The sequence below is a fragment of the Lactuca virosa genome, chromosome 4 (genome assembly GCF_052849685.1).
Source record: "Lactuca virosa cultivar CGN04683 chromosome 4, Lactuca_virosa_CGN04683_v6, whole genome shotgun sequence".
In the NCBI taxonomy this organism is placed as follows: domain Eukaryota; kingdom Viridiplantae; phylum Streptophyta; class Magnoliopsida; order Asterales; family Asteraceae; genus Lactuca; species Lactuca virosa.
This window is the reverse complement of record NC_136429.1, coordinates 109671425-109687660: the sequence shown is the minus strand read 5'-3', so window position 1 is coordinate 109687660 and position 16236 is coordinate 109671425. Positions and strand designations below refer to the sequence as shown.

General features: G+C 35.5%; 1 protein-coding gene across 1 annotated transcript; it reads left to right on the top strand.

Moving 5' to 3' along the window:
- Window positions 1-826: 826 nt before the first annotated feature.
- Window positions 827-2039, top strand: LOC145168412 (uncharacterized). Its single transcript, XM_079087234.1, has 2 exons — window positions 827-1077; window positions 1192-2039. Exons 1-2 carry the CDS (start codon window positions 855-857, stop codon window positions 1974-1976), a joined length of 1008 nt encoding a protein of 335 aa, XP_078943360.1. The 5' UTR covers window positions 827-854; the 3' UTR covers window positions 1977-2039.
- The last annotated feature ends 14197 nt before the right edge of the window (window positions 2040-16236 follow it).

The window sequence follows — 16236 nt, the reverse complement described above, 5'->3', positions numbered from 1 at the left end:
TTTTTTTCTTTCAATATAAACCAATAAATATCATTTTAAGTAAAAACCATCTGAACAATTAATATACTAATAAACCGGAACATTGGGGGAAAACAATTCCTAAATTAAATAATTGATTTGGTATATATTAGTTTTAAATACATACATGTCGTAACAAAAAATACACAATTCTTTTCTTTTTGTATATCTAGAGTTTAGATAATACAAGAAAAAAAAATCTTTTTTTTCTTCAATGAATAATATAAAACAATAAAAAATGATTTTTTGTCTCGTATAGATACTATAATAATAAAAGATAAGAAAAAATGTGTTCTAATTCAAGGAGCAATGTAAAAATCATTTTTTTTTTCTCCTGTTTGATGTATATAAACAAAAAAATAATTTTTTATAGCAAAAAGTAAAAAAGAATGTAAAAAAAATATGGTAAAAAAACAACAAAATGTTTAAAAAAATTGAAATTTTAAGAAAAATTTAAAACTACAACTATTTAATAAATATTTTTAAAACTATACCTATTTAATAAATATTTTTTCCAAAAACATTGGTCAAAAATTCACCTTTATAGATATTAATTTTAAATATAATTTAAAATTTATATTGCAAGTACAATTAGGTGATTTGACATTATTGACTTTCAAGAAAGCTTGAACACCAAACTTGGCCAAACACAACTTGCACGCTTCAATATTTCAAAATTAGTTGCAAATTCACCGTATAGACTTGTATATATACGACATTTGAGGGCATCTATTTCGTGTATAATTTCATACATCTTCTTTTGCTATTAAAAAATGAGGATGTTCAGTGCTAAAACCCTACTGATAGTTTTATTCTTACAAGCACTGTTGGTGTCGATGGTGACTGAGGCAGCATCTGCTAATAAGGTAAAGCGTGTTAAGCCTCCAAAGCCTGTGAAACCTGTACAAGAGCTTTTAACGTGCAAGAGCCGAAAAAGCAGGTGTTTCATGAAGAGCGTCAAGTGCCCAGTAGAATGCCCCAAGGTTAAACCAAAGAACCCAAAAGACAAAGCTTGTTTTCTTGATTGTTATTCACCCAAATGCGAGGCCGTGTGTAAATGTAAGTAAAAAAAATAAAAAAATAAAAAAATAAAAAAATAAAAAAAACCTTCCTCTTCATACATGCATGAAAATAAAGTTTAACTGATTAATCATTTGTGTGGATGTGTGATAGCACGTAAACCAAATTGCAATGGACCTGGAGCTGCATGCTACGACCCACGATTCATAGGTGGTGATGGAATTGTATTCTATTTTCATGGAAAAAGAAACGAGCATTTTAGTTTGATATCTGATTCCGACCTTCAAATCAACGCACGTTTTATTGGACTTAGACCTGAAGGTAGAACCCGTGACTATACATGGATCCAAGCATTAGGATTCAAGTTTGGCCATCACAATTTCACTCTTGAAGCAGCGAGGACCCAAAAATGGGATGATGATGTTGATCATATAAAGTTATCATATGATGGGAAGGAATTGTTCATTCCAGAAGGCCATTCCTCCGAGTGGAATTCCCCAGAAGGCGACATACTAGTTGAAAGGACTGCAACGAGCAATAGTCTAACGGTGAACGTACTAGATCTTGCTGAAATATCTGTTAACGTCATTCCTGTATCTGAGGAAGATAGCAAGATCCATAATTATCAGATTCCAACAAATGATAGTTTTGCTCATTTGGAAGTACAATTCCGATTCTTTGGTTTATCATCTAAAGTTGAAGGAATTCTTGGTAGAACTTACCGTCCTGATTTTGAGAATCCAGCAAAACCAGGAGTGGCAATGCCAGTGGTCGGTGGTGATGACAAGTACAAGACTAGTTCACTGCTTGCGGCTGATTGTGCTCTTTGCGTCTTTTCTCCTAAGGAAATCAAGGTTGGAAATGATGACTCGCCAATGATGGAATATGGCATGCTAGATTGCGCCGGAGGAGGAAATGGAATCATATGTAAGAAATAAGTATCTTACATTATTTGATGCTGCCTCTTGAAAGGTTCTTTATTATATGCATGTAAGGAATGATTTGTGTGTTCAAAATGTTTGTGTTTTCTTGTTCCATTTGACTTTGTACTTTGCTACGTACTGTGTCTTTAAACAAACGTGATTCTTTTCTTATTTGGTGCTATAAAATGGAATAATAAATTATATATTACTTTTTTTAGTACTTGGTTATGTAGTTTAAGTTTCTAAGGTAGTGATCACTAAAATCATAGAACTAAACTAGAGAAACTAATTAGGGCCTCTTTGATTTGGATTTGACTGGGTCCGGTCAGACAACAAAAATGTATTACTCTGTCCGGTCCAAGTGTTTGATATGCCTCAGTTTTGCAAGTTTTACATCTGACTGGGTCAACAATGTTTGACTGGGTCATAACAAAAAAATTTATTGACCGAGGCTGATTGAAATTCATTCCACCATTGCCCCCGACGTTGCCTTCCTTACCATTTACCATCAATGTCACCCTCGTCTTCCTTCCTCACAACCACTGACACCGCCTCCTCCTCCATTCCTATTGGTAGAAGGTATGCTTTTCATCGATTTAATCCCTGGAAAGGGAAAAATAAACACGAAAAGGGAAGGAAGAGTGGAGCAGATTCGGCACACAGCAAGTGGGGGTGGTTTTGTGGTGTTCAATCGAGACAAGAAGGAATGAAATAAAGGCAGTGGTGGTGGAGCTTGGTCCGGTAATGGCAGACATGTCGAGGGAGGAGAAGCCATCGAGATCGATGATCCTCTTGGTCTCATTAACCTCGTCGCCATCGAGACTAGTGATCCTCTTGCTTCTTCTTTCCTAACCCGACAAAACGCGAAGGAAATGGGTGTTTGGGTGTGGCTTCTTGGTGTGCTCCGGTCAACAGAAAAAATATTTCATTACAATATTTTTTAAAACTATGATCTTTTACTAATAACGAAGACATCAAATATGCTCTTATTTTTTGTAGTCCTTAATAAGTGGTAACTGGGGGTATAATAATTATTTTCCATCGGTCGGCACATTCAGTCAGATGTACAATCAAACAACATGGTCTCTTACTTAGTCAGAATTTATTACCCAGCCAGATTTTTCTCAATCGGTACTTTCTCAATAAACAACTATCAAAAGGGACCTTAGTGAAAATAAAATGTTATTACATAATCACATATGGAGGCTAATATAATATTTGGGTTAGGACCGCACTAGCACAAAGCCTATGTTTTAGATTTTTAGTGTGATGGTTTTTTTTTGTGGTTGCCCCTGAAATCGTACCATTAAACACCAAAATTAAAATGTTGCATCTTTAAGGAACAAACCGCACCGTTCAATACACTTTTTGGTGCGGTTGTCATTTGTTTTTGGTGCAGTGGACTTCTTTTTTGTAGTTTTTACTTCCCTTAAATCGTCACTTTGAAGAAAAGGGCTTCATCTTAATATCACCTTCCCTTCCTTACTCCATGCGATCTCCACACCTTCCACCCCCTTGAAGTTACACCTTCCGCCTCCAATCGGCTATGTTTTCTGCTCTCCATCGCTTCACGTTGTTCCTCGTGAGATCGTTTTTGTAGGTGAGATCACCATATCAACAACATTAGGTTTTTTTTTTGCAAACAAAACCGTCACAATAGATCTCCTTTCACACAAATAAACATTAATGTTCAATTTTAAGTCGGATCATTTTATCAGTTTTTGGGCTCAACAAACTAACGGGATGATTAATTACAGTTATGAGATCATTTTTGTTGGTGAGATCATAATATCAACACTTGGTTTATTTTTTTATTTTTTATTTTTGCAGACAGATAGGTATGTGAAAGATGGATGCAACAGGGCAGTGACGGATCCAAGAATTTTTCATGTTGGAGGCATTTGATCAAACTATATAATCAAGCCAAATCAAATAGGTCAAAATATTTTGGGTCGGGTCAAATTCGTCTACTATTTCATTCCAAAAAAAAATCGTATGTAATTTATAAAACAAAAGAATCAAATCCACAAGAACTCTATTTATCCATTCCTATTTAATATCACATAACCTATATTCAAAGTTTAAACTTCAAACAGTTGTACAATTCATACATTTAACAAAATCATATAAAAATTGACTATAAAGTTCACACGCATAATTACTACTTATCCTTATCACATATAGTCATATAAAGATATAAAACATTCCAAAATGGTAATTAATAAATATTAGGGTATTTAAAATTACCAAAGAACATTAGCCTATAATCAAAGTTCAAACAATTATAAATTCTAATAATTTTAACAAAATTAGAAAAAAAAAATTAACTATAAAGTTTACACGCATAATTTCTATTTAACACAGTCACATATATTTATATAATAACAAAATATAACAAAAGGTTATGTAATAAATCAAGGGTTTAAAATTACCAAACAAATATTAGGTTAGAACTTAGAATCGTGCTCTGTTTTATGATTTCTTCTGTTTGGCTCTTACTGTTGCTAAATATTGGTGGACGTTGAAGTTTGACTGCTTGAGGAAGGGAAAATGACTTATTAAGGTAACTAACTATTTCAGTTGTTCATATATAGGTAATGTTCTTTTTTTTGTACACATTAAGGTAACTAACTTGTTTTGTTTGTTCACATTTAGGTAATATGACCGGCTATCACCTGTTTTTGCTTATGTGGCATCCACCTAGCATATGACTTGAATACGTTGCACCTACGTGGCATGGTGCATATATGGGAAAATGACTTATTAAGGTAACTAACTATTTCAGTTGTCCATATATAGGTAATGTTCTTTTTTTTGTACACATTAAGGTAACTAACTTGTTTTGTTTGTTCACATTTAGGTAATATGACCGGCTATCACCTGTTTTTGCTTATGTGGCATCCACCTGACATATGACTTGAATACGTTGCACCTACGTGGCATCCACCTGGCATATGACTTGTTTTGTTTCTTCTTCCTCATCTTATTCTTCAAAACGACAAGATGAATTTCAAGCTGATCATCCATGTGATTGCGGCTTACCATCTCGTGTGAAGATTTCAAGAACTCCTGACAACCCTGGAAAAAAATTTAGAGTTTGTCAAAACTCGATGGTAAATCAATATTGTTGAATATGTTGCAGGAGTTCTTGAAATCTTCACACGAGATGGTAAGCCTCAATCACATGGATGATTAGCTTGAAATTCATCTTGTCGTTTTGAAGAATAAGATGAGGAAGAAGAAGCCATCGTCGATCGATCTAGGGTTTAGAATTAGGGGTGGAATCGTATGACACAGTTATAGTGTAATTGAATGAAGACAATATATGCACCATGCCACGTAGGTGCAACGTATTCAAGTCATATGTCAGGTGGATGCCACATAAGCAAAAACAGGTGATAGCGGGTCATATTACCTAAATGTGAACAAACAAAACAAGTTAGTTACCTTAATGTGTACAAAAAAAAACATTACCTATATATGGACAACTGAAATAGTTAGTTACCTTAATAAGTCATTTTCCCATATATGCACCATGCCACGTAGGTGCAACGTATTCAAGTCATATGCCAGGTGGATGCCACATAAGCAAAAACAGGTGATAGCCGGTCATATTACCTAAATGTGAACAAACAAAACAAGTTAGTTACCTTAATGTGTACAAAAAAAAACATTACCTATATATGGACAACTGAAATAGTTAGTTACCTTAATAAGTCATTTTCCCATATATGCACCATGCCACGTAGGTGCAACGTATTCAAGTCATATGCCAGGTGGATGCCACATAAGCAAAAACAGGTGATAGCCGGTCATATTACCTAAATGTGAACAAACAAAACAAGTTAGTTACCTTAATGTGTACAAAAAAAAGAACATTACCTATATATGGACAACTGAAATAGTTAGTTACCTTAATAAGTCATTTTCCCCTTGAGGAACACAACAAAGTGCGATCTATTTGTTTTCCACCTTTAGCTTTAGCGGTTAATTTACTTTCTATTTTTAGCCCAAAATGCGCCCACTACTCCTAAGACCGTGTTTGGCGCGCCACAGCTAACTGATAAGCTAGCTTATTTTTCAAGCTTTTTTATGTTGTCGTGTTTGGTAAGCCAAAAAGTAGCTTTTAAGCTAGCTTATAAGCTAGCTCTTTGAAAAGCTACTTAGACTAGCTCTTTAGGAGTTTTTTTAATATTTTTCAAATACACCCCTTAATTAATTATAAAAACATATACTCATACATGTCCTTTTATGTAATTTTATATATTTCAGCTAGCTTTTCAGCTAGTTTTACCAAACGTTATTTTTTATCAGCTAACTTTTCAGCTATCAGCTAGCTTTTTATTTAACAGCTAGTTTTTCAGGTAACAGCTAGCTTTTCAACTAGTACGCCAAACATAGTCTAAGTCTCGTACAACCTAGCCCAAATTAGTTGGGGGCCTTCCTTACAAAAACAAATATTTTGATCCAGAAAAATTCCTATGGTCATGTTATTCCTGTGTATCCATTGGGGCACTTGCCCCACTAGAAGTGGAGGCAGAATTTTTTAAATAAGAAGTTTTTATATTGTAATTACTTATTAAAATATTTTTATATCCAAATATCATAATAAAGTCTGTATAATTCATAAAAAATTGACACAAAAAAGTTAATTTAAATAGGAATTATATATATATATATATATATATATATATATATATATATATATATATATATATATATATATATATATATCGATCTTTGTAAAAAACTGCATAATTCATAAAGAAATTGACACAAAAAAAAATTTCATTTAAATAGGAACTATATATATCGATCTTTGTAAAAAACAATCTTTAAAATTTTCAAACGATCAAAATCATATTTGTCATCTATTAACCTATTATTATGAAAAATAGCTAGTTAGAACATAGATAATATCATATTATGTTCCACTTTAGAAGAATGCAATTAAATTAAATTTATAAAAATATACAAACTCTCACTTTAAGTTCAATTATTATTAAATTATTAATTACAAGTTATATATATATATATATATATATATATATATATATATATATATATATATATATATAATAAGAATTAAAAAAAATCGCTTTTATTAATTAGAGAATTAAATTAAATAGAAATATAGCCAAAAACTTCATAATTGAATCCTCGATAAAAATAGCTACGCTATCATGGTCAAAATTAAAAAGCTATTTATAAACAAGACTTGACGAATTGACATGAATAAGGAATAAAATCAATAGGCTATTAAAATAAAATTATTTTGAGCAGAGGCACTGTCATTTTAAACAGACGTTGGCCTCAACTGGTAGTAATTCTCACAACTTCATTGTTTTCTTATAAAACAATTCTTTTTATAAAAATAATTGGGAGGGGCTCAATTTAATAATTACCGGTGTGGGATAAATATTTACTCATATGCTTATTTTATATATAACAGAACTATTTTTTTAAAAGAGATTGAGGGGGGCAAAGCATCCGGCAACCCCCCTACTATCTCCGCCCCTGGCCCCCACTCTCTTGTTAATAGGTCCGCCCCTGCTCATCGAGGTCCTCACTAAACCCACTCCGTGAAGCCTAAGAGAAGCTGGGAATAGGATTAGCAAATGCATAACAAAATGACATGTGTCAATATTTAATATAATAGAATGCGTAATATAATGACACCTGGTATTGAAAAATTATTCTTTTGTTAAGAAGAATAAAATCAGACAAGATAAGATTATGTGATAACTCAAATTTAGAATATATAAATATATATATATGTAATTAGATTATATCATTATAATAAAATGATTAATTCAAGGATTAATGAGTTAATTAGTAGAGATTTATGAGGTTTAATGTCCAAACCCGTCACCTTCATTGGGGAAGTAAAATTCGAGCAAATGAAGGGTTTCATCAGTTATAAACTTAGGCATTATATAGCTTGAGAAATCGAGTGAAAACCCCATTGGAATTGCAAGAAAACATTGAGAATCGAAGGAGAAATCACTGGAGTAAGATTGTGAAGTTTTATTTTTTGGAGTTCTAGCAAATTAAGGTACGATCTCCTGATTTTACCATGTTACAGTCTTTAGGAAGATTCATATGCGTGTTCTAGGAGTTTTGGTTCTACCTCGCGTCCCTGTTCGGGCCAATAAATAGTAATTCGATGAAAATATGAAATGTTAAAACTTTCGTATAAAAGTTTGAATGCATCTCGAATTGGAGCTTATTTTTATAATTGATTTTGGATATTTGTTAGCAAGAAATTGAGAAAAATAATGGTGATTTTTTATATGGTTTAACATAATGTTCGGTAATATTCGAGATTCATCAGTCAAAAATGACAGAAATAGAAAACAGGGAACTTTCGGGTATAGAAGAAAGTGATTCGGGTCTTTTTATTCTATGGCTTAACATAACCTTTATTAAAAAAATGCAGTAAAAGTACAAGAAAAAACCATTGACACGTGGTTGTGGTAGGCTCAACTTAATTTTGGGAACCTCGAATTTACTCTTTAACTAGGCGAATCCTCGCGCATTGCGCGAGAATAGAATTATATAGTTAAAATAATAACTTTTATCAAATTATTATTTAATATTTCTACTTTGAAACAAAATGTTAATAGTAAAGCAAACATATAGTTAACATATTAGTTTTATTAAACATTATAGTTTAATTTTTAAGTCATTGTGATATATACAATTATTTGATAATTTTATAAACCGTTTAAAATTGTGTAAATTATATATCAAATGAATGATAATATATACAACTTTTAATAACATAAAAACACTAAAACATCTATTATAACATTTATATTAACTCTTCATATTTAAATCACAAATCTCTTCAAATACATTAATGTTTTTAATGAGCAAAACTTTACAACCTTATAAAAGAAAGGAAAATAAAAAGTTATTAGTGATTACTAATTAATAATCATAAGTTAAAAACTCTTGAGTTGTAACTAATAAATATACATAAATTAGAAAACTCTTGAGTTGTAGTGTGAGTTTCAAATTAATGTGGTACTTGGAAATGTGTATTATTATTATTATTATTATTATTATTATTATTATTATTATTATATTCGTCTAAATAATTGGTTTTGATGCATCATTTTAATCCCTTCAATTATTAAACATAAATATATTTAATTATAAATTTATAACATACATAGGTACATATACATGTTAAACAAATCACATATAATATATATATATATATATATATATATATATATATATATATATATATATATATATATATATATATATTCGTAAATGTCATATGTAATTCTTGTCGTAGTAATATGGATAAATTACTTTCATATGAAGAACATATCATGATAAGTCTATCATAATTACATATCAAATGTTAAAAATTATTATCTTTTAAATATTGTCTTGTAAATATGTTGTGTAGGATAACCCAACATAAAAATAATAGAAAATAAACATAATAAAAATTGAAAAACTACAATCAAATAAATAAGAGCATTGAGTGGTTGAATATACAAATAAAAATGTTACACAAACATACATTTAAATCAAAAGAAAAACTAACATTCGTCAACTTTGCTCAAACAAAAAAACCTATATCCGTTTTCTGAATCTTCTTACTTAATTCATTTAACAGCATTCAACCATAGAAACTTGATGACAATTCTTCACTAACCTGCAATCAAAATATTTTTCTTGAAAAAGAAAAATCATAAAGATATTCCAAGCAAAACATTGATGTTTGTAGAGTCACATTAAAGATTGAGTAATACACACAAATCACATATAAAGATTAAATGAGAAACTGAATATAAAGAAAGAATAGAAAAGCTTCATTTGTTTTGGTTGAAAGAAAAAATCTGACAACCATCAAATTCAAGTCAAAGTCAAAGTCAACAAGTCAAACCGGTCAAACTTAATTAGTACTTGTATGCTAAAAGTTATTCTATGTATAAAAATGTGCATTTCTATGTCAAGAACTCAAGTGTCTCGAAGAATCTATGTGTTTAGCAATGTAAAAACCCTAAAAAGGGAGTTAAACGCATCAAAACACGACTAAGGACCCTTTCGGGAACTTAAAACAATCATAAACGAAGCATAACGGGGTTCACGAACCTTGCATTACGAGATTATACAATAATAATGGCTAAGATTAAATCTCTCCCAAATCTCTCCAAGTATGTGAAATCTCTCCAAAAATCTCTCTCAACTTTTTATAGTCATCCCGACCCTTAACTTGGCCAAAAACCGCTTGAAACAGAGAGTTATATCGAAAAACAGCTAATTAGGGCTGAAACCCTTCTTAGGAACCGAACCTCTTAGGAGCCGAACCCTTCTATTAAAACCGAACCCTCTCAGAACCGAGCTTGTTAGAAGCGAGCCTGTCAGAAGCGAGCAACCATCTCGGACCGAACTGCAGCCGAACCGAGCCCTAATACAACCGAAATAGACCGAGGGCTCGGTCTATTTCGATTCCTTCACAATTTCGGACCGAGCCTCCACCTTCGGTTCCTTCCCTGCCACCTCCGGTCCCTTCTTCCCCCTTCGGCTCCTCCTTCCCTACTCTCGGTTCTCACACTCCTAAGAGCCAAACCCCGCAGGTTCGGTCCTTAATGCCGGTTTTCGACTACGTTCACTTCCTAAGCCCGTTTTTGACGGGATTTTTTCACCAAATTCATATTTTTACCATTTTTAACCCCCAAAACTCATATTTTATTTATTTTTCAAGGATTATTAATTAAAAATCATTATTTTATAATAAGAGGAGTATTCTACCCCACAAGTGGGTCAAGTGTGCCCACTTGCCTCCATGTGTCATCCTCTCATTAGCCAACCTTATCCACATCACACAAACCAAGGCAAACATCACTTCAAACTTACAAGTTGCTCCAGCAACCTTCAATATATATAGAAATCCCTGGAGGATTTCTTGGCTTACTTGATCATTTCAAACACTTACACTTCTCAAACCACCTCAAGAAAGCTTCTTTTCTCTCTACTTCCCACCACTTTGTGCTAGTGTTCTTGAGCTACTACTTCACTTTTTGTTAAGTATTCCATCTAAACTCAAGTGTTATTCCATAATTTCATAACACTCTTGGATCATCGACTCATATCTTAACACCAAAAATCGTTCTTAGGATCATCCAAGCTTCCACGTGTTCATCAAGTGTTCTTGACTTGATACTCCTCGACTTCAACCTTCCACTCTTTTAGAAATCACTCAAGGTGAGTTCATACCCCTACATTTTCCCGTTTTCTTTAGTTTTCAGGGGGGGGGGAATACAAGTTAAAACACCAAAACATATTTGAAACTTAATTTGACAGCTTACAACAAAAAAGTTGTGACCTGTTCACGAACTGTTTTACCCAACTTAAACTTAATATTTTTCAAAACTATTTAATATTCAAATATTTCAGGTTTATACCTTTAAAATAACTACTTGCGTATCTCCATACGATTTTTCTACAATTTATGGTGATTTTTACAAAACTGCCTATCACTGCAGCATCAAAGTCGGACCAGGTTGTGAAGATGAACATTTTCACCCTGGTTTGAGACCACCAAAAATTATAGGAAAATTTATGGATACAGTAGACTCGTTTTCCAAATACTCAGAGTTTACAGATTCAGTTTTCGACTTACAATGATTTTTCTATAAATATTCTAAAACAGTGACAGTTAAGGGTAAAACTGTCAAATACATGTTTAAGAGTTATTCACACCTTGTAACATGCTGAGCAAGGTGTGTACGATTTACACTTAGTATTTTAAATGTCATTTTATGGAAATACAAAGACATGCATAACAAGGTTTCATTCAAACACACAACACTTTTGATAAACTATAATAGGTATAGTTTGAGCACTTCGTTTGACAAAGAAAACAATAACTCAATCGACTTACAAAACAAGTATTTCATTACACACTACGTGAACTTGTTAATAAATAAATTTGTGAGACATTCTCCTTCGGGGTACTCTTAAGTACCACAGTAAAGTCCTGTAGTTATAATCAGAATCTCCTGGAGGGAGAGCGTGATAGTTGTGTATAGATCTATATTGGGTCTGACAAACCCGCACCTAAGCTGCTTGCAACAACTAGACCGCCAAGTCTGGGGTGACAAGTGTCATAACATTCCGACGCCTGAAGAACGTCGAGTACGAGGTCTTCGAGTTTAGTATGGTTATAACATCTCACATGAGAAATTAGCAAAACACACAGTTCACGGGAATTTAAGGAGTTTTATTTAAATATAAAACCACACACACACATAAGTATGACGATTACTTACATATACTAAGTTTTGGTTCAGTTAAGACTATAACAACCCTTTAGAAAATATTGGATTTTCTGGACATAAACTTGTAACAAACAAAAAGGAACATCATTCATTTTTCATTTCATAAATTGCTTATGAACTCACCAGCTTTATGTTGATACCCTTTCAAAACAACTTGTATTCTCAGGTAATCAGTAAAACAGGTAACCACAAGATTTCTGAAGTCAAGACGCTAAGGCGTAGATTCTTTTGCTATATTTTGACATCATATGTAATTTATTTGGAAACATCTACTTTTGAAACGATGTAACCTTTTAAATTATATTTATGATGGTTGTGTTTACTTTCTTCACTATGGTTATGATACTGAGCATGACGTCCTCCGCCCCCGAACGTTTCCGCCGTTCTGGTTTGGGGGTGTGACAGATTGGTATCAGAGCTTTGTTTATAGTGAACTAAGTATATCGAACCACGTAAGATATACATAATATAAATACAACGGGACAAATTCTCTGACGCAGCTTTTCAAAAATACTTTAAAATAAAAATTTATATTTTTATGAAAGTATTCGCATAATCGCACATACTAATTCAGTATCATAATGGCAATAATATAAAAGTATCAAGACAAGTTGAACACCATGATTCAGCTTCGGGGTATGTAGTCAGATCTTGGATGAATATAGCCTGATCAACTATATTTAGCCAAGGTAGGACCAATGTATGCCGAAGAAGGATTATGATGAGCAACAAGTCTTCAACTCACCAAAAACTTCGAGGATCAAACATAAAAATACTATAGCAGTATTTTAACTTAAAAACCATAATAAGCACATTATAAATTGCGATAACTAACTTCTTATTCCCAAAAGTTCTCGCGATATCCTTCTTATCCCTATTCTCGTACAGGCGCAATGGAAGGATTCCACTTACCAGGTGATCACTACTTTCCCAACCAAGGGAATGCCGGTTGGATTGTGGAAGACCCAGAGGAAGAACCCGAAGAAGAGCCCATGGAGGATGAGGAACCCATGGAAGAGGAAGAATCTGTAGACGGTGAAGAGGAAGAAGATTCAGATGGAACCGACTCTGAACCCGAAGTTTACAATCCACACCCTGCCCCTATTCCTCCGCAACACTTCCATGGCCTGACGCCCCAATGGGCCGAAACATACATCGATGGAGCCGATAGCAAGGTCAACGACCTCCCTATGGCATGCAACGAGGTTTCTACGATCTCAGCAGAGGAGGGTCAGCCGACCGAGCCCTCCCTGTCATAGTTCACCGTGTTACACGCCACGAAGAGCAAACAAGAGTTAACACCCGACATCTCATGGAAGTTGGTGCCACCAGCCAAGTCAACTCCGTTCGCATTCACCGATTGGATGACGACCACGATCGGACTCGAGACCGCACCAAGCTTCTTCGACGGGAAATGGCTGCAACCCGAGCTGAAGTGCAAGAACTCCGAGAACACCGAGCCACTCTAGAAGGACGTCTGGCTGAAGCAGAGCGCCAAGCGGCGGAATCCAGAACCGAAATGAGGAACTTCGTGTCTACACTTCGTGATTCTCAAAGCTTCAACCGCCGCAAGTAGTGTTGCACTCTCGACTATCAGCATTCATAAAGTCCGTATTTCATTATCTATAGACCTCTAGTATGAATGGATTCATACAAAATCTTTACAAGTCGGAATCATGATGCATATAAAGAACTAATAATGTTTAGTTTTAAACTCTCGACTTGTGAGTATTATCAAAGACTTGTTGTCTTTTCATTCTTGATATGGCAGAAAATGCCACCTCGTAGAAATCCTAGATGCGGCGGCGCCGCAGGAGCTGCAACGCCACCACCACCTCCACCGCCCCCTCAGTTCGACCCAGCAATGTTCCAGGCTGCCGTGACGGCCGCAGTGGCAGCCGCGATAGCCCAAATCAACCCCAGTAATTCAGGAGGTGCGGGTAGTGGTGCCTCAAATTCTAATAACGGGGACGGCCAGGGACGCTCGAGAGAGTATACCTACAAAGACTTTACTAACGGCAAGCCCAAAACCTTCAACGGAAGTGGAGGTGTCATAGCGTTGCTACAATGGTTCGAGAAAACCGAGACCATTTTCGAAATATGCGCATGCCCTAAAGCCAGCAAGGTCAAATTTGTTGCATGCACATTCTCTGAAAGGGCCCTCACCTGGTGGAAGGGCCACGTCAAGGCACTAACGCTCCCGGTGGCTAATTCGATAACATGGGAAGATCTGAAAACCATGTTAATGAAGGAGTACTGCCCCAGTGGCGAGATACAGAAGCTAGAAGAAGAATTTTAGGGTCTCAATATGACAGGATCTGACATCCTGTCGTACACCTCAAGGTTCAGCGATCTAGCCATGCTGTGTCCCGGGATGGTTCCTACTGAAAGCAAGAAGGTGGAAAGGTACATATGAGGATTATCTTCCCAGCTTCAAGGAAACGTATTGGCCTCAAAGCCAATTACCTTTGACAGTGACAAGGAACTGGCACAGCAACTCATCGACCATAAAGCCAGCCATGGCACTGTGACGATCACCTCCGAGCAAGCAAAAGGGGGAAACAACAAAAGGAAGTTATGGGGTAAGAAGAAGGGCCAACCTACTCAAGACCCTGCCAAGAAACAACAAGTGGTTGTTGTGCACGCTGCCACAACCACTACCAACCCAACTCCGATAAGGCAATACGTCGGGAACCTACCCAAGTGCAACAAGTGCAGCTATCACCACAACGGTGCATGCCGTGAAGTGCATTGCACCAACTGTAACAAAAAGGGGACACCGCTCGGTTTTGTAGAACTCCGGCCCAACCGAACGCACAAGCTGCCAACGCCGGAGCCAGTCGAACTTGCTATGGATGTGGAGAAGCGGGAAACTTCAATCGTAACTGCCCAAAGGCAAGAAACCCCAACCCCGGCGAAGTGGGCAGAGTTCTGGCGATAGGTCATGAGGAAGCCGTTGCAGATCCAACTGTGGTTACCGGTACGTTCCTCCTCAACAATACATACGCATGCATTCTTTTCAATAGTGGCGCGGAGAAAAGCTTCGTGAGCCACCAATTTAAATGCTTGCTTAATCAAACACCACAAACACTAAAAGACACATTCACCGTAGAAATGGCTAACGGAAAAACAGAGAACACTAACGACATTTACATCGGGTGTACCCTCACCTTAAACAATCACTCTTTCCAAATCGACCTTATGCCGGTCACCATAAAAAGTTTTGATGTTATCATTGGCATAGATTGGTTATGCCCTCACCATGCTGAAATCCTATGTTACGAAAAGGCTGTTCGCCTTAATCTGCCAAGTGGTGAAACTCTCGTTGTCTATGGCGACAAACCTAGTTCAAACTTTCAGATCATCTCTTGTGTCAAGGCTCAAAAGTATCTCTGCAAGGAGTACCACACCTTCCTAGACCACGTCGTAGACAAGGAACAAGGAGGGAAAGACATTAAGGACATTCCGGAGGTCTGCAATTTCCCCGATGTATTCCCGGAAGACCTTCCAGGAGTGCCCCCTCCTCGACAAGTCGAATTCCGAATTGACTTAATTCCTGGAGCTACCCCCGTAGCCAAGTCGCCATATTGCCTAGCCCCGGCCGAAATGCAAGAACTGTCCAGTCAACTGAACGAACTGTTGAGCAAAGGTTTCATTAGACCAAGCTTCTCGCCTTGGGGAGCACCGGTTTTGTTCGTCAAGAAGAAGGACGGATCGTTCCGCATGTGCATCGACTACCGGGAATTAAACAAACTCACCGTTAAAAACCGATATCCTTTGCCTCGAATCGATGACCTCTTTGACCAACTACAAGGAGCAAGTTTCTTCTCGAATATTGACCTTAGATCTGGGTACCATCAACTACGAGTTCAGGAGGAAGATATTCACAAGACAGCTTTAAGAACGCGCTATGGTCACTACGAATTTGTAGTGATGCCTTTCGGCTTAACAAATGCACCCTCAGCGTT

Excerpts from the sequence above, each read along its gene's own strand:
- LOC145168412 (XM_079087234.1), top strand. The coding sequence starts at position 855 with ATGGTGACTGAGGCAGCATCTGCTAATAAGGTAAAGCGTGTTAAGCCT. Across the intron at positions 1,078-1,191 it reads ATGCGAGGCCGTGTGTAAAT|CACGTAAACCAAATTGCAAT; the intron begins GTAAGTAAAAAA and ends GATGTGTGATAG.